This window comes from Sturnira hondurensis, unplaced genomic scaffold, assembly GCF_014824575.4.
Source record: "Sturnira hondurensis isolate 20B ecotype Veracruz unplaced genomic scaffold, ASM1482457v3 Scaffold0009812, whole genome shotgun sequence".
NCBI lineage: Eukaryota > Metazoa > Chordata > Mammalia > Chiroptera > Phyllostomidae > Sturnira > Sturnira hondurensis.
In genome coordinates, this window is record NW_028082443.1 from 13,920 (window position 1) to 35,074 (window position 21,155).

General features: G+C 60.0%; 1 protein-coding gene across 1 annotated transcript; it reads left to right on the plus strand.

Moving 5' to 3' along the window:
* The first annotated feature begins 200 nt into the window (after positions 1-200).
* Positions 201-16,472, plus strand: IL17RA (interleukin 17 receptor A). The gene is made up of 13 exons (XM_037058058.1): positions 201-458; positions 5,833-5,857; positions 6,965-7,111; positions 7,914-8,026; positions 8,940-9,066; positions 9,310-9,357; positions 9,447-9,613; positions 10,445-10,528; positions 10,783-10,867; positions 11,762-11,773; positions 12,032-12,133; positions 13,237-13,272; positions 13,777-16,472. The coding sequence occupies exons 1-13, from the start codon at positions 321-323 to the stop codon at positions 15,279-15,281; spliced, it is 2,589 nt and encodes an 862-aa protein (XP_036913953.1). The 5' UTR covers positions 201-320; the 3' UTR covers positions 15,282-16,472.
* The last annotated feature ends 4,683 nt before the right edge of the window (positions 16,473-21,155 follow it).

Here is a 21,155-nt window from a genome sequence, read left to right on the forward strand (position 1 = left end):
GAGCAGGGGCGACAGCAAGGGGTGAAAACCGAACTTCCTAGCGTGAGGATAAGAGCGGCACGAATCGCGAAGCGGGCCCGCGGGGCGGGGCCCGGGCCGGGCGCGGGGAGCGCGCACCTGGTCGCGCAGGCGGGGCGGGGCGGCGAGGGAGGTGCCGGGCCCGGGGCCCTCCCCTCGACTCGGCCCGCCCCTCCGCTGGGCTGGGAGCCGGAAGCGGACGAAGTCTGGCTACTCGGGACTGCGGAGCCCCGGCCAGGCTCGCGCGTCCCCTCGCTGCGCCCCCGGCTCCGGGCCGCGTGCTCCGCCACGGTGCCGGGACCATGGGCACCCCGCTCCGCTGGCCCCTCGGCCTCCTTGGGCTCCCGCTGTGGCTGCTGCTCCTGCTCCTGCACTGGCCGGCCCCGGCTGGCGCTGCCCTGCGGCTCTTGGACCACCCGGCCCCCGTCTGCTCCCAGGAGGTGAGAGCGCCCCCCCCCTCGCTCCGTCTCCCCGCACCCCCCCCCCGCCCGTGACCGGGAGGCCCCGGAGCGGCCGGGAGGCTGCGGAGCGGGGTGGGCAGGAAGTCCGTGCTGGGGTCTCCGAGGGTCCGAGCTTGGCACGAGGAGCGGGTGCCCCCCGGGGAGGACAGTCGAGGTCGGGGGCGGGAGGGGCAGTGTGGACCCGGGGCAAGACGGCGTTTGCGGGGAGGGGGGGGGGAAGAGGTCGCGCGGCGCGTGTTGCACAACCTCACCGCCGTCCTGGGCGGGCGGGCGGGCGGGACACCTCCTCGGGGCCCCACTGTTTGGGGAAGTAGACCGAGGCCCGCCTGGCGCGAAAGACAGGGCGGAGCTGGTTAGACCGCGGGTGCCGAGGGGGCTGGCGGAGCAGCCCGCCGTGCGCCCTGCAGATCCCTCCGTGTCCGAGTGGTCGCCGCGGAGCCAGGGTTGCTTGTCCGACCTCAAGGCTTCCTTCCCCTCCGGAGCAGCCCGGCCAGCCCGCAGCAGCCGGGTCAGAGGTGAGGCCCCGGGGGATGTCAGCCTGCTCTCCGGGAGGCAGGGTGACCCTCGGCCAGAAAAGGGTGTTCACAAGCCAGGGCGGCCCGGGGCCTGAACCTCCGGAGAGACGCGGGTCGCGTGGTTTTCGTGCTCCCCAGGAGCGCGAAGCGCTGGGAACTGGCGGATGGTTGAGGACACACCGCCCCCTGCGGCGGCACCAGCACCTCCGCCCTCGGGCTGGGGTCGCCGCCACCTCTCGCTGCCTTCGATTAGGACCCGAGCTGTGGCCACAGGAAGTGATACCCCCGCCCTCTCCCCCTGGATAGTGGCCCTGGGGTGGAGGACCAACCAAAGGGGGAAAAGAAACAGCAAACACACAGTGCCTGCTTCCACAGCTGCTTTCTCTCCTCCACCGTCTCTCTGGTCCCCGCTACGCCCCCGCGGCCGCCACCACTGACCCCGGGGAGTAATGAGCCGCGTGTGAGTCAAAGGATATGAGACCAGTGTGGAGACAGCTCTCCCTGTTGCACGTTGTAGACGGTTTACCCGGAGAGGATGGGTGGGGAGTGGCTGTTTGGCAGGGGACAGTGCTTCCACGTGTTTCCATGTGAATGAGTTCGGGAACGCCCGTCGGCTCCCACCGCTGCCGCTGCGCAGAGCAGGGGGCCAAGTCCCGCAGGTCCTTCCTGCCTGCTGAGTGCGGAGCCCTTCTGCCTGAGTTCTCTGAACTCTGTTTTGATAGCAGCCCTTTGCCAGGCGTCCACAAAGCGCGAGGGACTGCTGCTGGGGACTGAGACTGTGAAGAGGCGCTAGTGGCTGTCCGAGGGACTAACTGACCCGGGAGGGAAGGGGCTTGGAGCCGGCAGCTGTGGCACACAGAGGCCTGCCCTGGCCCCACAGCGCTTTGTACAGCCAGTGAGTGGGCAGCATTCTGGGGGGAAGAAAAGTCGCCCCCTGCTGGGGTATTTGTAGTGACACAAAGGGGCGTGGCCCCCAGGGTAGTGGGAACCGACAGCCCCGGGGTGGGCAGCAGCCCCGGGGTGGGCAGCGGTGTGGGGGGAGGGGGGGTAGGCAGCAGAGGGCCTACGGCCGGAAGGGGAGAGAAGCTGCAGAGGGAGGTGAGGACGGCCTGTGGCTGGCCTGAGAGCCGGGCTGGAGTAAACGCCTTTGACCTGAGCTGCTCCTGAGCAGCGCGGCTCCAGAGAGGCTGGAGGGAGATGCTCGTGGGCCAGGTTTGCCTGCCCTTCCCCCCCCAGCACCTGGCCCTCAGACGATGCGCCTGGGTGAACTGCCCGTTCCCTGCGACATTGACTGGCCCTTTGAAAAGAAGGAAACTACAGCCCTCAGAGCTGTCTCCCTGCTAGTGGGTTTTTTTGTTTTGTTTTTTAAGATTTTCTTTCTTAATTTTCTTAGAGAGTGGGGAGGAAGAGAGAGAAACATCAATGTGTGGTTGCCCCCCACCACACACACCTCTCACTGGGGACCTGGCCTACAACCCAGGAGAGTGTCCGGACTGGGAATCAAACCAGCAACCCTTTGGTTTGCAGGCACACACTCAGACCACTAAGTCAGGGCTCCCTGCTGGTGTTTTAGGGGATGCGGCGCCCTGTATAGTGACGGGGACCCAGGTTTGCATCCTGACCTCATCACTTCTGCTTTCTGCAACCTCGGACGTTTAGTTGCCTGCATCTGGCTTTCCCCGTTTCCACGGTGGGAGGGTCTCAAAGGGGCCCATGCGGCTTCACAGAACGGAACCGGCCATCCGTGGTGCAGCTGGGTTCAGCGCTCAGGGACAACTCTCTTGGAGACAGAGGAGCCTGTTCTGCTCTAGCCCAGCGCTGGGGACACAGGAGGTGGGGGCTGGGCAAATGTCTGTGGAATAACAGAACCGTGGCAGGCGTGAGTGGTGAGTGAATGGCTCCTGCGGGCCAGGCCCAGCCCTGCGCCCTGCTGCCTGGACCGGCACCTCCCAACCCGGGTCACGCCACGCCACGCCCCCCTCAGAGGTCAGTGCTGGGGAAACCCTGAGCGGCCTGGCTCCAGGCGTCCGGTTTTCCCGGCTTTCCCGTGGCAGCCCACCCAGAGGAAAGCCCGCAGAGGCTTGGACCTGGACTGTGACTGTTGAGACACTGTTTTCTCAGAACGTGCGTGGCATTCCGAACTGCTTTTTGGCCTGAGCGCTTGCGGTTTTGATTTGCGGTAGAACAGTGTTTGGCCTCAGCCTCATCTGCGGGCGGCTGAAGCTGCTCTCCGTGAGGCCGCACTCCGCAGTGTGGGAGGGGGGTTCTGTGGTGCCTCCGCACCGTGGGCGTGTCTGGGCTGGGCCAGCTGCAGCCGGTAGACCCAGCAGAGTCAGGAGGTTCCCCTGTCATCCTACTCATGTCTTTCTTCCCCTCCCCGCTGGCCTCTGGTCTAGAGACTAACAGCAAAGAGCAGGAGAGGTGGAGACTGTGCGGTGTAGGGGGAGGGTGCGTGGCTGAGAGTCAGCCCCCGCCCCCCTCCCTGGCCCCACTGCCCCTCCTGTCTCCCTTCACGGCTGCGACCCATGAGTTCACCTCTAAAGGAGGTGACCCTGATCTCACGGGGTTTTCCGGAGAGCGGATAACTTGCTGGACATGGGAAGGGGTCAGCCGGCGTGGGCTGTGGCGTCGGAAGGCTCGGGGCACTGTGGGGGGGTGGGCAGGTGCTCCTTCAGCCGGGGCCCTCAGCAACCTGCAGGCCGACATGGCCGCATGTGCTGGAGGGGCCAGGTGTCCAGGGACCCAGCTGCCCCTGCTGAGCCATGAGCCGAGGTTTCCAGGCTCCGCATGTGGCCATCAAGTGCACAGCTTGACGACAGTCTTGTTTGTTTCTTTCTCTTCACCGCTGAGGGTTGATAGTGCTGTCCCCCCATTCTATTCAGAGGGCAGGACAGTGCTGAGTAGGACCACAGGGCCCAAGGCCCAGCTGCAGGGACCAGTGTGTTGGCAGTGGGGAGCTCTGAGCTGACTTGCCTGAGCCTCAGGTTTGTGGTCACTAAAACCGAGACAGTGGCCCATACCCCAGGGGACTGTTGTGGAGATTGAGTGACGTGTGTGAAGTGCTTAGGAGGATGCCTGGTTCATCAATGGAGGAAAAAACCTGGGCATTGCTCGCCGATGAGAGCTCGAGAGGTGCTGGGTCAGGTTCAGGAGCTGTTTTATGTAAAAACTATAAGGAAATCAGTAATGGAAGGAAAATACATACAGACAGCAACGGCTTGGAAAATCCAGGCCAGAAATGGAGCTAAGTGCCAGGCTATTCCCATCAGCCTCGGGAAACGGGAGGAGACCCGCCTGCGTCACCCTTCATCAGCTGAGTGCGTGTCCAGACCTCGTGCTGCCTCTGCGTCCCCATGAAGACATGGCACCATCTTGCCGTGGGTTTGGGGAGCCACCAGTGGGTAGTGGGGTCACTCAGAGAGCGCGTCTGCCTGTGTGTTCTGGCAGAGCTTCCCTGTTCCCGGGAGGACTAGACCGTGCAGGGGGCTTGCCTCCCGGCCATCCAGGAACCAGGGGACATGTGTTAGAGTGTGGGGCAGGGGGCGGCGAGGGGCGTCTTTTGGACATGGGGCTGCTCTGGGGCCAAGGGGAGCTTCCATCGGAGGAGCCGGGCAGGATGCATACCGTCAGGCCCCGGCAAGCTGGTATCCTCGGGAGGTAGACTCTGGGTGGCCAGCACGCCCAGACAAGCTCTTGGGGCTACTGGGGGACACTGTCTCTTCACCTGCATCAGGGACAAACTGAGTAGGACAGCGTCTTCTCTGCTCCCTGTCCCCCCGCCTCTCCACAGTGCCCCGTTCCCACGCCTCCATCCATCCCTTGGCTCAGAGACCCTGTTTCTGGTGCACTCCAGCCTCAGGCTTCCTGCCCCAAAGGGCGTGTCTGGCCCTCGCCCCACTGCCCCCTGTGGCAACAGCTGGTACTTACTACGTGCCAGGCTCTACAGGAGGGGACCCTGCGACTTGATGAAAGGACAGCCACTAGGAGCCGGATGCGGGGCACACCCAGCCTCACCTAGGTGTGGCAGCTGCAGCTGACAGAAACCCTCCTCCCGATTCCCCGGGGCGTCCAGCACCCTGTCTACCGGTGGGGAGCGTGCACCGTTTCTCTGAGTGGTGTTCACTGGCACACACGTGCACTGCCATCGCTTGAGATTTTTTGAGATGGACACATCAGAGGTGAAAAGCATCGTACACACCCAACCCATCACTGCCAGCCCCCTCCCACCCCAGGAGCTCGACTTTCTGCACCATTTAATTCTCAGGGACGCCGGGACGAGGGTGCTGTGGTGGTACTGATCTCCTGGCCGAGGAGACAGAGGCTTGGCTGTGCTGGGTGTCTTGAGCTGCCTCTGCTCCTGGGTTTTGTGAGCTTTCACGAGAGACAACATGCTCCGTGCCTCATGCAGCACAGGGTCCGACACCCCTTCCGGGGGCTGGGAGGGACTTTGTGGAGTCTCTGGGGCAGGAACGGGGTTCTGTTTCCCTCTGTCCCAGCACCACCTGCAGACGGCAGGTGGGAACCTCCGAGGTGAGAGGCCTGTCACCGGGCCCCCACGGGACCCTCACAGCATCTCCTAAAGGGAAGGTTCTCAGCTTGGAAGGCCACTCAGAGAACACCTGTCTCACTTCCCGCCCCCTGTCCCCATGTCTCCTGTTTCTCTGTGGAGCCGGATGAGAAAAGTGCCAGGATCATCTGGTCCCCTCCCCGATGGACCCTCAGAAGTGGGGGGCAGGGCCGGGAGGTTCCATCCTTGAGAAGAAGGCAGAGGAAAGTGGGCCCCAGCCTGCGAGTGAAAGTCCTTCCCATCCGTAATTACCTCCTTTTCTTCCCCACAGGGGCTGAACTGCCAAGTCAAGAACAGTAAGTGGTCTTCTTTATTCTTACTGCTGCTTTGATAAGAAAGCGTCGGCCTGTGCTGATCGCTGACAGGCAAGGGCTGCACCTCTAGTGGCAGGCGCCCTGGAGAAGCGTGCGCGTGCCCGCACCCGTGCTTCCTGGGAGGACGCGCGTCACCCGGGCGGCAGGGAGGACCAGAGCTGGCCTCTGGGCTCACAGGTGAACCCCGAGGAGTGCTCCTCCCTGTGCCAGTCGCCCCACTGTAAAGGGGGGCGCGTCTTTGCCGTGGATTTTGTTCTGTGTTGGTTTGGGGGTGTTTTTTTAAGATTTTATTTAGCCCTGGCTGGTGTGGCTCAGTGGATTCAGCTCGGGCCTGCGAACCACACGATCGTGGTTCAATTCCCAGTCAGGGCACACGCCTGGGTTGCAGGCCACTTCCCAGCAGGGGACTCATGAGAGGCAACCATACATGGATGTTTCTCTCCTTTCCTCCTTCCCTTCCCCTCTAAAGATAAATAAATTAAATTTAAAAAAAGATTTTATTTATATTTAGAGAGGGGAAAGGAGGAAGAAAGAGAGAAACATCCATGTGTGGTTTCCTCTCAAGCACCCCTTACTGGGAACCTGGCCCGCAACCCAGGCCTGTGCCCAGACTGGGAATTGAACTGGCCACCTTTTGGTTCTCAGGCCAGTAGCACTCAGTCCACTGAAACACACCAGCCAAGGCTGTTCTCTGCTTTAGTTCAGGAAGGAGGCATAAATTTCAAGTGTCTGTGCTAATTAGGGACCGTGGTGTGTCCCTAATTAAAAATTAAAGCAACTCTGACCTGTGCCCTGTCCTTCCTCAGCCCCCATCTCCAAGCGCCGCTCCATCTCGAAACCCAGCTGTGGCGCTCTGCTCTCCCTTGGCTCCAAGGCTTTGCGGTGACCCCAGACTAGCACGAGGAAAAGGGGGACGGCCACTGAGAGCCTCTCCAAGGGTCGAGGTTGTGGGCCCCGACTGGGTAGGGTCCCGCTCTCGAGACGGGACATACACCTGGGCATCCCACATGCACGCTTCCATTCCTCGCAGTTTCTCCAGAGTCTTGCAGGCCATGGCCATCTCTGATGTCCGCATTTCCTGGCTACCAGGTACCTGCCTGGATGACAGCTGGATTCAACCTCGAAACTTGACCCCCTCATCCCCAAAAGATGTCCAGGTTGAGGTGCGGGTGGCCCGCACCCAGGATGGAGACCGTGTCCCTGTGGTTCATGTCCAGTGGGCACTGCAGACGGATGGTGAGTGGGCCTGTTCGCAGGACCGGGGGACCCTGCCCCTGCAGGTGTACCCACAAGCTGGACCACCTAGCTGCCCCTCAGACTCAGAGTCAGGTTCCCCATCCTGCGCTCAGACACAAGGGCCCCGATTTAGAGCTGAAAGCGTCCTGCGTGTCATGCAGCGAATACTTTTTCAGCGTTTCAGAGACCGGACCTCGTCAATCTGCTCCCGCCCCACCACCGTCTGTGACAGGCCTTCCCTCAGCCTAACGTCTTTACCTCCCTGGGGAAAGGCTGCGTGGTGAAGATTTGCCGCGGCACCAGATGTTTCCAGGGAAATAGTCCCACTTTTGCCAATCTGCTTTCCCCCTTAATCCAGGGGCTGCTGTCCCCTGAAGTGACACCCCCAGACCTCGGGGTGAGGCCATTGCACTGCAGACTTGAGGAGAGTGGGGTTGACAAGAGCGAGCCCGGGTGGGCCGCTTTTCTTTCTGTGGCCCCGGCTGCTGCCACTGTGACAACATCTTCCAGGACGGTGGCGGTGGCCACATTCGGTCCCCACGCCCTGTTGCCAACACCTCCGCCCCAGACTTGCAAAGCCCGTGCTCCCGGCCCAGTGTGAAGTCCTGCTCGGCCTTGCCTTGCAGGGAAGCAACCTCTGCAGGGCAAGCAGCAGCCGACTCAGGCCCAGGAGCTGGGAGGAGCAGGAAGTGGAGGGTTGGGTAAGACGCAGATGTTCTTACCCCAGAGGGAAGTGACACACCCAGTGGCTGGTCTTGTTCACCCACAACTGTCTCCTCTCCTGACCCCCACCCCACCGCAGCCAGCATCCTTTGCCTGGAGGGGGCGGAGGTCTCTGTCCTGCAGCTGAGCACCAACGAGCGGCTGTGTGTCAAGTTTGAGTTTCTCTCCAAGCTGCAGCATCATCGCAAGCCGGTAAGAGTCGAGCTTCTGGGCATGTTTTGGGGAACTTCCCAGTTGAGCGCAAGCCCTGTGTTTCTTTCCAACCTTCCGCAGCAAGTCACTGCAGGAAGTGGAGGGGCAGCGGACTTCCCCAGTCCGCCCCCAGCCACCTTCATTTGTAACCAAGAGTAATCGGAGCCTCCGGAAGGGACATGCTGTGCCTGGACCAGAGGACCGGAGCAGGCAGGGCGCCGGCTTGTGAGCACTGCACAATTTTGGCTCCAGGCGATTCTGATGCCAGTTTGAAAACCCTCATTTAGATCTCCCACAAACACAGGCAGCAGCGACAGACCCCTGCCCCTGTTTAATCAGGGACCCCAGCCTCAAGTGCCCGGTACATGGTGAGGACCAGGTGCCTAGGTACTTTAGACACTGAGGACCCTGCCCCCAATTGGGGTACAGACGACGGAAGTTGTTGTCAGTAGCTGTCATCTGAACCATCCAGAAAACCCCTCCATTGGTCATTAGTAGCCTTCCTGCTGCACCAGATTATTCCAGAACATTCTCAAGAGATCCCTGGCTCTCCCACTGGAGGAGGAAGAGTCACCGAACACACAGCTTTTAGCTGCCTCCTGGGAGCCAGCTCTCCAGTGGCCCCAAGTCCTGGCTTGGCCCCCTGACGCCTCTGCTCTGCACTTTGAAGGGCCAGTGGGGGCAGAGGGCTCACCCCTGAGTCTCCTGGGTCAGATCCAGATGCTTTAAAATGGGCAGGAAGGACCAGAGGAGACAGAGCCCAGATCCAGGAGTCTCTGATTTGGGGTCTTGTTTTGATGGTTACTCTTTCTGTTTCACTGAGCTCTTGGGGGGGGGGGCGGTGCTTTGGGTGCAGCTTCGCGAGAGGCACAGCGGGCCACCCATCCAACACGCCCTCCTCCCCTCTCTTCAGTGGCGCTTTGCCTTCAGCCACTTTGTGGTAGAGCCTGGCCGGGAATACGAAGTGACCGTCCACCACCTGCCCAAGCCCATACCTGACGGGGACCCGAACCACCAGTCTAGGACCCTCCTTGTGCCGAGTGAGTGTGCCCTGCCCTTCACCACGTGGGGCTGCCCTTCATCACAAGGCCAGCAGGCTGGCCCTGGGTTCCTGGAACCTCAAGCCGATGGCCACAGTCTGGTCCTGGAGCTTGCCCCGAAGGGGCCATCCTTGAACAGGCTCCTTGGAAAGAAAAGGTGGTGACCTCAGGTGTCCACAGCCGGGAAGGAGAGCAAGCTTGATAAGACAGGGGCCTAACGCTCTCACTCTTCTGGGTCTGCAGACTGTGATGACCACGTGATGAGGGAAACCAGGCCATGCGTGAGCTCAGGTGAGTGTGGCCAGGGGCCCTGCCAGGGGAGTCTCCTTGGGGGCACACAGGCCCCACCTCATGCCCACCTGTGTCTGTGCCCGGGGCAGGCAGCCTGTGGGAGCCCAACATCACCCTGGTCCTCTTGGAAGCCTCCCAGAAGCTGCAAGCCAGCTTCACCCCGTGGAACGAGTCTGCCCGCTACCAGATCCTGCTGGAGAGCTTCCCGCGAGAGGACAACCAGACTTGTTTCCAACACACAGTGGATATACCTGCGGTAACGCTGCCCCCTGCACCCCTAAACACAGTTCAGAGCCGCCTCTCTGCCCCCACTGGTCCTCACAGAGCTGCGTTTGCCAGGAGCCTGGCATTCAGGGTGTAGTTGATACATACCTGTGCTGTGGTTGAGGTTTCCGTTTGCTCTAGCTATCTGTAGTGCCAGAATGTAGCTGGTCTCTGCCCTGCTCAGCAACCATGTCTTTGTGTTTTTTTAAATCCTCACCCAAGGACATGCCCATTGATTTAGAGAGAGGGGAAGGGAGGGAGACAGAGAGAAACATCGATGTGACAGAGAAACATTGATCCATTGCCTCCCATACACGCCTCGACTGGAGATCAAACCCACAACCCAGGCATGTGCCCTGGCTGGGAATTGAACTCAGAACCCTTCAGTTTACAGGACAACACTCCAACCCACTGAGCCACCCAACAAGGGCCTATTCAGCCTTCCCTCCCACACTTTCTCCCCTGTTCTCTTCTTGTTGGGCTTTGTTGATTCAGCTTATTTCAAAAAGGATTTGAAGACGTTTAAAGTGTTCAAATGTGGAGGAAGGGTAACTGAAGATGAGGCAATCAGGTGAAGCCAGGGCGCAATGAACACAGAAAACAGGGCCGAGCCGCAGGGGGTGGGCACAGGTCTGTCGCGAGCTCCCACACCCAGAGCCGAGGGGGAAGTGCCAGTCACTGGCTGTGTCCTGAGTTCCCAGAGGGCCCAAGCACCTGGAAAATGTAGTTTTGTGGGCACAGAATCCGGAAGGCGTTGGTCCTGGCCATCCCACAGCACCCTGACAGCCCCCACTGTGAGCCTCACCCCACCCCTCCCCTGCAGCCCACAGCGGAGGCCCTCCACCAGCGAGCCAACCTCACATTCATCCTGCCCAACGTTGATTGGTGCTGCCGCCACCAGCTGAAGGTGGGTGAGTGTGGTTCGGAGGGGCAGCGTGTGCACGGGGCACTCCTTTCACAGGGACAAGGGATGGGAGGAGGACAGCTCCTGACAGGCACCCTGAGGACCCCATGCCACTGCTCTCTGTGGCCCCCTGCCTCCCCTGGGCACAGGGGCCACCTGACAGCCAGGGTCCGGCACTCGGCTATTGGGAGAGCAGCAGTGGGGCCCTGGGTCCCCAGCCTCCCAGCGTTCCTGTGTTCCCTGTCCCCTGCTCTCAGATCCAGCCCTTCTTCAGTAGCTGTCTGAATGACTGTGACAGACGGACTGTGAATGTCAGCTGCCCCAAAATTGTGGACCCTTCAGGTAGGAGGCACACAGCCATTCTGGGACATGCTGGGGTTGAGAACGGATAAAGGTCAACAGCCTATGTTGAACCCTGACCTGGTCTGGAGGGTGAGGACAGAGTCTAACTGGGGTTATTCAGGCCTGTGATGCAGGGCTTTAGACACTCCGCCCAGTGGGACTTCAGAATGCCATCTCAGCCACATAGTCTTGGGCAAAGGATGCCACCTGTCTGACCTCATCCTCTGTGACTGGGGAATGGGGTTGTTATGCCCACACACAGGACAGAGTGCTGTGGCAGATCATCATTTTTAAGGGTGGTTGTTTTTTTTAAGGTTTTATTTATTCATTTAGAGGGGAAGGGAGAGAAACATCAATGTGTGGTTGCCTCTCATGCACCCCCTACTGGGAACTGGGCCCACAACCCAGGCATGTGCCCTGACTGGGAATCAAACCAGCAACCCTTTGGTTCGAAGGCCAGCACTCAGTCCACTGAGCCACACCAGCCAGGGCCACATCATTGCTTTTAATTCTTACAAGTTGGAAACCATTATACCAGCATGGCTAGACTCCCTCCCTGGGTTCACAGATGAAGAAACTAGGCTCAGAGATGTTGTGACTCTTCCAAGAGCCTGTTGACAGGCCACCTGCAGCCTAACCTGTGGCTCCACCCACTCTGAGCGGGAAGCAGCAGGCGCAGGCCTGGCCTGATGCACAGCCTCCCAGCTGGGCGATGGGGGCCACTCAGTGGACCAGAGACCCAGGTGTTCTGTGTGGGTGGTTCCATCGAGCATCACCCGTACCTAAAGGGCTCAGTGTCAGACCACAGCCATCCACAGGCCCTTGGTGGGGTCGGTGACAGTTTGGGGATCCTGCAAATAAGTGAAATGCCATTTCCTCTTGTTTTCATTGCAGGCCTGATTGCAGGTAAGGACAGTGCTCCTTCCCAGCATGTGCCAAGGGGGGCCCGAGGGGCCCTTCCTTGGGGGCCACATGAGAAGCCCCTGACTAAGTCTCATGTGGAGCCAGGTACCCAAGGTTGAACAGGCCTTCCCAGGGCTGGGTGAGGCCGCAGGCATGTCATGGTGCAGGCTGGGCCTTGGGGTAGGGGTCCTCAGGGTGGGGGACCTCAGGGCTGGCATCGCAGGCCTCCCAGCCACATCTCACACTGCTCTGCTCCCACAGACTACATGCCCCTGTGGGTGTACGTGTTCATCACAGGCATCGCCATCTTGCTGGTGGGCTCCGCCATCCTGCTAATCCTCTGCATGACCTGGAGGCTGTCGGGTAAGGGGCTGGATAGGATTTTTTTTTAGGACAAAGAAATAAATAGATATGGGTCCCCCTCCACACTGCTGCTCTCTCCAGCCACTTCTAAGCAGGCGAGGGGCGGGGTCTGTGTTCAGGGGCCTGGCCTCACCCTGGCCCCCAGCACCCTGAGCACCTCCTCCGTTGACGCGGGAGGCCACTTGCACCAGGCAGGACTCTCGGGATTCAGTCTTTGGTCCATGTTTACTACCGGGTGGTGGGGGGAGAACCCCAACCCAGGCTCCAGGAGCCCTGTGGGGAGGGTCCTTCTCCAGAGGATGGTCGGCTGGTTGGCTGGTTGAGGGAGTTCAGGTTTCCATGAACCACAGAGTGTGTTGTAGGTGTCACAGATGCTTCTTGTCACTTCCCTGCTGTCACACTTGGGACCTACCCTAAAGTGCCCAGCCACAGTGGGCATTGGAAAGGACAGGAACCCCACTGGTCCTGGGAAGGCCTGGGGGCAGGGGAGGGGCGAGGGAGTAGTTGAGATGAAGGCTTTTCACCGCACCTGACAGTGCTTGCTTCTTTGTATCTCTGAGGAGAGCCGTTGCTCAAATATGCTACTTTCCCTCCCTCCCTCCAAACTACCAGGAGAAGACGTACAGGGTGGGGTAGTACTCCTTCAGGAGACCCTAGGTTTTTGCTTCCTCTCAGGACACCACTCAGGAAGGCTTTCCGTTACATGTCTGCAGAGTCTCCTTGCAGGTGGCCAGGTTGTGCAGGGGAGCCCTCAGCCTTCACTAGGGTGGGGGCCAGCTGGGTCTGCTCCCAGAACACCTGTGACCCCCTGCCACCTTTGTGTGTCCAATGAGCTGGACACTTCACACACACCAGCTCATTGAACACCCCCAACCCATTTCACAGAGGAATAAACTGAGTTTCTGGGGCATTAATAACATTCCCAGGTCTCAGGACTCGTCTTAGCCAACCAGGGGTCACAGCCGAGTGTCTGATCCCCCTCCTCTGGCTGCCTTCCCCTCTGTGGGGCCCTGGGGGCAGTTGTGGGGGCAGCTCTTTCATCAGATGTGGCCAGGGTCCCTGTTTCTCTTCCGAAAGAGCCAGTGCAGCATTGTTCTTTTCAGGGTCTCATCGCGAGAAACCAGGCACCAGGGACCCAGGTTAGTGTTTCCTCGTGTGGGCACACCAGGTGGGGGACAGTTTGGAAAGGTGGGCTGGAGGGGTCTCCTGATAATACCTAGGTGGGTCTGACTCCTGTGTCTCTTCAGGAGCCTTGCCTTTTGGGGGCCCACCTCCTACACCCCTTTAGATGGCAAGGCTGGGGGACCTTGTTTAAATCCCTCAGGGGAAGGGAGACCAGGCACCCGCCATTTGCTGTGAAAAGAGGTTGTCCCTATAACACTTCTGTCCTATGGGCGGGCCTCTGTCCCTTCTCTCCTTTTTAATAAAGTGTAGGCTGAAGGCCAGACAGAAGTGTGAAGGGCAGAGGAGGCCCCAGGCTGTGGTTCTTTCCATGCAGCCAGGACGGATCAGACGCAACACCTGGCCCACCCCAGGGCCCGGAGCTGGTTGCATAGCCTGGCCCGGTCTGCCCATGGGCCCGTGGTGGGAGTGTCAGCACAAGTACACCTGAACCCAGGGGCTGGGCTTGCCTCTTCCCCCAGGTGCTGTGCCCCCTGCTGGCCTGACGCCACCTCCCCTGAAGCCTAGGAAGGTCTGGATCGTCTACTCGGCTGACCACCCCCTCTACGTGGACGTGGTCCTGAAGTTTGCCCAGTTCCTGATCACCGTCTGCAGCACTGAAGTGGCCCTTGACCTGCTGGAGGAGCAAGTCATTGCCGAGATGGGGATCATGACCTGGGTGGGCCGCCGGAAGCAGGAGATGGTGGACAGCAGCTCCAAGATCATCATCCTCTGCTCCCGAGGCACCCGGGCCAAGTGGCAGGCCATCCTCGGCTGGGAGGAGCCTGTCCTCCAGCTCTGCTGTGACCACCAGAGGCTCGCCGGGGACCTCTTCACTGCAGCCATGAATATGATCCTGCCGGACTTTGAGAAGCCAGCCTGCTTTGGCACCTATGTCATCTGCTACTTCAGTGACATCAGCAGCGAGGACGACATCCCCAACCTCTTCCACATCATGCCCAGGTACCCACTCATGGACAAGTTTGAGGAGGTGTACTTCCGGATCCAGGACCTGGAGATGTTTGAGCCAGGCCGGATGCACTGCGTGGGGGAGCTCACTGGGGACAACTACCTGCAGAGCCCCAGTGGGCAGCAGCTCCGGCAGGCCGTGGACCGGTTCCACGAGTGGCAGGTGCAGTGCCCCGACTGGTTCGAGCGCCAGAACCTCTACTCAGCACCCGACCAGGACCTCCAGTTCCTGGACGAAGAGGTGTTTGAAGAGCCGCTGCTGCCGCCCGGAAGTGGGATTGAGAAGCAGATGCCGCTGGTGCGGGAGCCCACTGCGGAGGACGGCCTGGCAGTGGAGCTGCTCCTGACTGAGGACGGTGGGCGAGTGTCCCGGCTGCACCCCCAGCATCAGCCCCAAGGGCAGCTGGTGGCTCAGAGCCTGCAGACCATGGTGCTGGCCCTGGACGGGGCCCCTCCCACTCAGGCTCTGGAGCCTGTCTCTCCTGCTGTGCCAAGGAGCAGCCTAGCCAGTCAGGTGGCCATTGTGGAGGAGGGTGAGGCCTGCCCCCTGCTGGAGGGTTCTGGCCCCCAGCGGCAGGTCTTCCTGCCGGTAGACCTGGAGGACACCCCTCTCTGCAGCACGCCGAGGGCAGTGTCGGAGGACCTCCCCGAGGCCATAAGGGAGCAGCTCGGAGGCTTGATGCTCTCACTCTTCCAGCAGAGCTTGAGCCACCAGGCCCCAGAGGCCTGGGGGCAGCCGGCACTGGCCCTCCAAGAGCTACACACACCCTACGGGGAGGGGCAGCGGGAGTCGGTGCAGTCTGACCAGGGCTACATCTCCAGAAGCTCCCCGCAGCCCCCTGATGGGCTGGTGGAAGTGGAAGAAGAGGAAGCCAGGCAGGACTTGGGACAGTCAGCCAAACAACTGTCCCCGGAGGCACTGGAGAGCCTGCGGAATCTCCAGAGACAGCTCTTCTTCCAGGAGCTTCAGAAGGACTCGGGCTGGGACAGTATGGAGCCTGAGGACCCAGTCACATAGGGCCTGCAGACCCAGAATGTGAGAGGGAGTGTGTGTGCCTGGGTGTGCACATGTTTCTGTGTGTGTATATGTGTATATGTTCCCATGTGAAATGGTACCTTTCAAATGCAGACATCCTGATTTTGATGCCCAGACACCCTTCCTCATTTTTCTTTCTGGGGCCATCTGGTCATCTTCCATCCTCAGAAAAGTCTGCAGCCCCTTCCCAGGAGCTGGCAGCAGTGGACTGGAGTCTCCATCATTCACACATTTGTTTACTGTTGATTTGTGCCTGCTATGTGCCAGGTGTCCAAGGTACAGAGATAAATTGTACCTGTCATTGGCCCTGGCTGCTAAGGAGCAGGTTTGCAAATAGAGGATGGTTATGCAAGCCGTGAAGGCCCAACCGAGGCCTGCCTGGGGCCAGGAAAACACAGAAGGGGCCCCTGGCCCAGGGCACAGTCCTGGAGTGGGCCGGCAGGGAGTTTGTGCTTGGAGGAGGCACCCGTGCTGAGGAGGAAGGGGCCTGCCCCCTGCAGGCTGCGTGCTGAGCCTGGGGAGCCATGGTGGAGTCAGCCGCAGCCCAGCCTGGGCACTGGGCCATCAGCCTGAAGGCCTGGCACTCCTTGGGTATGATGAGCTGTTGCCTCTAAAGGTGGCGGCTGAGGGCCAAGCATAGCTAGGAGCCACCTCAGGTCATTCTGGAAAGAGGAGAGAGAACTGCAAGGTGAAAGCGAACAGCATTCACTGGGGAGAAGGGCATGAAGCCCTTCCCCCCTTCCCCCCTACCCCTACCTTACACTGGGTCCAGCAGCAAAGCGAACTGAGTGTGAGCTATTAAGGGTCCACATGGGGCGGTGGGAGGGCATCGAGACTCTGGGAAGGCCCTTTGTGGGAGAGGGGAGCACACCATGCTGATCTTACTACAGGTGTGAGGTTCAAGGGCAACGTTTGAGGAGAGATGCTAAGGACCAGTGCGTGAGGCTCCTGGGAGAGCACCCTGGGATGCCGTGTGGCCCTGCAGCCGAGTGTGCCACTGCCTGTATCTGAGCGCTTACCTGCAGCTTTGAGTGTCTGGGGGTGGGGGCGTGGGTGTGTGTGCAGCAGGGAGGGGGGAGGGGACTGTGAAATGTGATGAGAAAGCAGGCATCTTGGCTGCATGTGTGTGTGCATGGAAGATAATCAATAAAAGGATGAACACATTTAACTCTGGGAAGACTGCCTGGTCCTTATTTTTGAGTCACATGTTCCCAAAGGTCAAGGACTCCGTTGGGGAGTCCTGTCTTGCAGTGAATAAGCCAGGGAGCAGCAAGAACACTGGGGCTGAGGTCCCAGCCAGTGTCTAGTCCCGACCCAGCCCAAAAGCCACAAAGGACCCATGTGGGGGAGGGGTGCCCTAGATGGGACACCTATGTCCCCTCAAAGTCCTTAAATTGAAATCTTGACCCCTGAGGTGAGGGATTAGTGCGCTTATGAGAGACACTCTGGAGAGTTCCCTCCCGCTGCTGCCATTTGAGGACACGGCGAGGTGGTCACCTGGGCACCAGGCTCTCACTGGACATCGCATCTGCTCAGCATTGACGTGCTCAGGCTCCAGGACTTGGGGAAACAAATGTGTGCCGTTTATAACCAGCCTGGTCTACGGGACTGTCACAGCGATGTGAGGGACTGAGGGAAGAAAGCCACCAGCCTCTCGGGGTCCATCTCTTCAGTGACCGTGAGTGGGAGGTGGGCCTCCGCGAATGAGCGCTCGCTAAACGTCCTCGGTGTGGCCGCCACGCTGGACCCGTCCCTCGCCAGAGTGGGGCTCCGCCTGAGAGCAGCATCTGGGCGCCGGCATGGGCGCCCTGCGGCATGGGCGCCGTGCTCCCCGCGAGCCGCGCGTTCTGGCTGTGCTGCCTCTGTTGCCCGCTCTGTCCCCTTCCGTGTGGGCGGCCGCTTTTCCCTCCCAGCCTCATCCCTGAGCTGTGTAAGTCACACACGACACAGCCCACACCTGACCCTGTGCAGCCCAGTGGCTTTTAGGAGTTCAGAGTCCGGCAATCAGCCGCAGAACTGACTCTAGAACGCTCTCTTCCCCAGGCAGAAACACGGCACCCCTCACCAATGACCCCCCTACCCGCCCCGCCCCGAGGCAACCGCCCGCGCCTCTCCGTCCGCGGAGGGCCTGTGGCGGACACGTCATCCGTACACGGAACCGCGAGGTTCGGCAGCGGCCTGACCCTCTCTCTACTACCGTCCCCTCGTTGCTTCCCTGTCCCTAGGGCCCCCACATCTTGCACTGGTCGCTCTAGGGCTGGGAACTCGCCCGTGTGCGGGGCCTGCCGCCGGCCAAAAGCCAAGAGGCGCCCGAGCACGCACGAAGCACACCGGGCCCATCTCATCACATCATTCTGCACCCGCGCTGGCGGATTCCCGCTTCTCCCCGATGAGCCCCTCCAAGGCAGAGGCCCTGACAGCTGCCGCCCTCCCGCCCTCCCGGCCCTGCTCCGGGACAGCCCGCCCTCGGGTGGAGCCACACGTTTCCGCCTGCCGCCGTCCCCACCCCAGCCAGGGAGAGAATCCGGACGCTGCTCGCCCAGCGCGGCGCCCAGCGCGGGGCCGACCCGGATGCTCTTTCTGCCCGGACGCTCCTCAGCGGCGCTTCCGGCCCGAGGCTTCGCGCGTCCCCGAGGGGCCCCTTCACGCCTTGGGGCTGGGGCCTCCGAACCCGGGCTGTGCCGGCCTCGACCGACTCCCTGCCGGTCTTGGAAGATTAAGCAGAGCCGAGGGTGGGCGCCTGCTCCTCCCCGCCCCCACAAGGGAGGGCCGAGCCACCGCCTCCGGAGACCACCCGCCGCGGCGCGGCGCCCGCAGCCTGCCCCAGGCTCTGCGGGGCAGCGAGTGGCCTTGAACGTGGAGGAACACGCAGAGCCGCGGCCCAGCCCGCGCGGTCACGTCAGCTGTGTCGCGGAGTCCTCTTGAAAGAGGCTGCGCGCGGGCAGCCCCAGCTCCACGCCCACAGAAACCCCCGGCTTGCAGTGGGAAAAGGAAACTTCGTTCAGGGCAGCGCTGCTCTAGCCGGCGACCTGACTCCCCCGAGACCGCTCCGCTCCTCCGGTCGGCCTCGGTGTCTCGGCTCAGACCGCGCGCACAGCCTCCGCGGACTCCAATCCTTGAAGCCTGATTGGTCCAAAAAGGCAGTGTCCTGATTGGTCAGAGTGGACACTCCCTGACTGGTTGGACGGGAGAGCCTCACTCCCATTGGCTGGAATAGAACTCCGGGAGCTCCTCTGCGAGGGCTTCTCAGACGGCAGGAATCCAGGACGAGCTTCTCCCCAGCGCGATTTTGCTCGTGAGGCCCCTGTGCAGAAATGGTTGCTAGGCTCCTGGGGGGATTTGTTTTTGCTTTTTTGTTTTTGTTTTCTTTCTTCAACATAAGCCCAGTTAGCTACCTACCAGGAGACCGTCTTAGGTGTCCTCTTGCTCAGGGTTCACAGGTCTCGCCTTGCTTGTCTGTAAAATGGGCACAGCAGTAATTAATTCCTGCCTCACTGGGTCCAGGTGAGGAGTGGGTGAAGCACACCTGGAAGCACCCAGGAAACTGTCCACAAGCTACAGACGGAAGTGGGCCCAGGTGTCTCGCTCCTCCTGCCCCAGCCCCACCCACGGCTGCCTTTGTAAGAGACCAAGGGCTGCCTTGGTCTCCCGCCTCCGCACGGAGGAGCGCTCGGATCTGAGTCTGGGTCAGAGCGCTTATGAAGCCCGAGATGTTTACCCTGCCTCCTTTCCTGCTGTCTCCGCTTTCCTCATCAATGATACAAGGAACGTGTGATCCGACACTTGGTGTGAATTGAGAGCTCAATACATGTGTTGTCTGAGTGAATGTGCTCATTTTGGGAAAATTGAAGCGACATGAATTCTACAGATTATAGGTTATGGGAGAATAAAAAATAAAGCAACTGCCCCGGCCTATGGGGACAGGCTGTGAAGGTGGAGTTCCCCATTGCCTCCCACTCAGTGCCTCCCACTCAGGGCCTCCCACCTTGCTCCCAAATGGCTTCCAGGCCCCTCTCCATTCTTTGGCTTCTCCCTAGCTCTTCAGACCCTGCTGCCCCACCCAGACCTTGGCACCAGGCCCGCTCTCCTGTCCCCTCCATCAGGGTCGGCTCAGGCAGGTGGGCACTTTGTTGGAGGCACTCAGAGCCCCCTCTCTCAGGATCTTAACGGTTCGAGACGTGGTGTCCAATATGCCTTCTCCCCACTTGGTACCTAGATGCCTGTCCGGGGAGAAGTAGCCCCTTAGGGTTAGGGTGTTAACACTTCAGTATGGGTTAGTCTACTGGATCCTTCCTTTCCCAACAGAGAGATAGGAGACCCAGCAGTGCCCGGAGAGGACAGGAGGGAACAGGAAGGAGAAGGGGAGTCTCCACTGGCCGTCACCCCTTCTGCTGGGGCACAGATGTGACGTCTCACTGTTGGCTTTTGCCCAGTCCCCTTCTGCGGCGCACACAGGGATCGTGAAAGCCAGCCCCTGCTCTTTAGCCAGACACTCTCCACTTCAGTGAAGGCTGAACTGAACCTGTTAGCAGCAGACGTGGGAAGGCTGCCGGGGGCCCAGATTTTGGAAGCAGACACACCTGGGTCCGGTCTGGATTTTCCGCCCCCCCCACCCCCACCCCCGGCCACAGTGCAGCCTTCAGCAAACGTTTCCATCTTTCCAGACCTCAAGACAGTGAACCTGAAGCTACTTTGAGGTGGCTGTGAGGACAGCATGAACCAGGGTGCACCAAGGGCCAGGATGTAATTCCTTGATGGCCCCGAGGGCCAGAGCTGCAGGCTTCGCCCCTGTCCCTCCGGCTAGGCCCGCAGGTGGTCCCGGCATGGCCCGTACGCTCCTGGGTCACACCTAAACTTCTTCACCTTTCACAAGGCCCCTTCCTAGACACTCCAGCTGGCCAAGGTCAGTGCAAGCTAGCTAGCTTGCTTAACTATGAGAAATGTATAGGTGTTTGTGAAATGCTTAGTCAAATCAACCATCTCACTCTTAACACGTAGATCGAGGAAGACACAAAAGCACGGTCTTAAGCAGTTCTGTAATTATTTCCCGTGCAAATTTTGTTCCCTTGTTACGATGATAAATGTCTTGAGGAAGAGGACTGTGTTGGCTTGTGTCGCCTCGTGTCACTCTCAGCACAGCCTGGGCAGGTGGGCAGCACTGCTCCTGTTTCACAAGGGAGGAAAACACCCCAGGAGGTCAGGGGAGGGCCCAAAGCCCCTGAGGGCGGAGGCAAAGGTAGCCTGCGACCAGGGCTGACCTACTGACTTTGGGATGGCCAGAAGCCTCTCAGGGCAAGGACGCAGAGCGGGTCAAATAGTGCTGGCTGTCTCTGTGCTACAGAAAAACATATATACATACACCAAATTTTACTTTTGTTCACACTCAATGTTCTATCTTAGACTCCACAGTTCCCTTTGAGTTAAAATAACAATAAAACAAAACAAAAACCCCATGACCTTGCACTTCTCATTCACACATAAGAATTCATGCTTCTGAAGGGGCAAGAGCAATAGAGCAGTTCAGAGTATTTAAAAATTAGTTCTCAGCCCTGGCTGATGTGGCTCAGTGGATTGACTGAGCACCAGACTGTGAATCACAGAGTTGCAGATTCCATTTCCAGTTGGGGTAGGTGCCTGGGTTGCCGGCCAGGTCCCCAGTAGGGGGCGCACAAGAGGCAACCACACAGTGACATTTCTCTCCCTCTCTTCCTCCCTTCCCCTCTCTAAAAATAAATAAATGAAATTGTTTAAAAAATTAGTTCTCAGTCTTCCCCCTTTGGTAAGTTATTTTTAGAGAGAAATGGGAGAGAAAGTTCCAGGTGGCGGGGGCATCTCCAGCTGCATCTTCGATCAGTC

Excerpts from the sequence above, each read along its gene's own strand:
- IL17RA (XM_037058058.1), top strand. The coding sequence starts at position 321 with ATGGGCACCCCGCTCCGCTGGCCCCTCGGCCTCCTTGGGCTCCCGCTG. Across the intron at positions 8,027-8,939 it reads TGCAGCATCATCGCAAGCCG|TGGCGCTTTGCCTTCAGCCA; the intron begins GTAAGAGTCGAG and ends CCCTCTCTTCAG. Across the intron at positions 9,067-9,309 it reads TAGGACCCTCCTTGTGCCGA|ACTGTGATGACCACGTGATG; the intron begins GTGAGTGTGCCC and ends CTGGGTCTGCAG.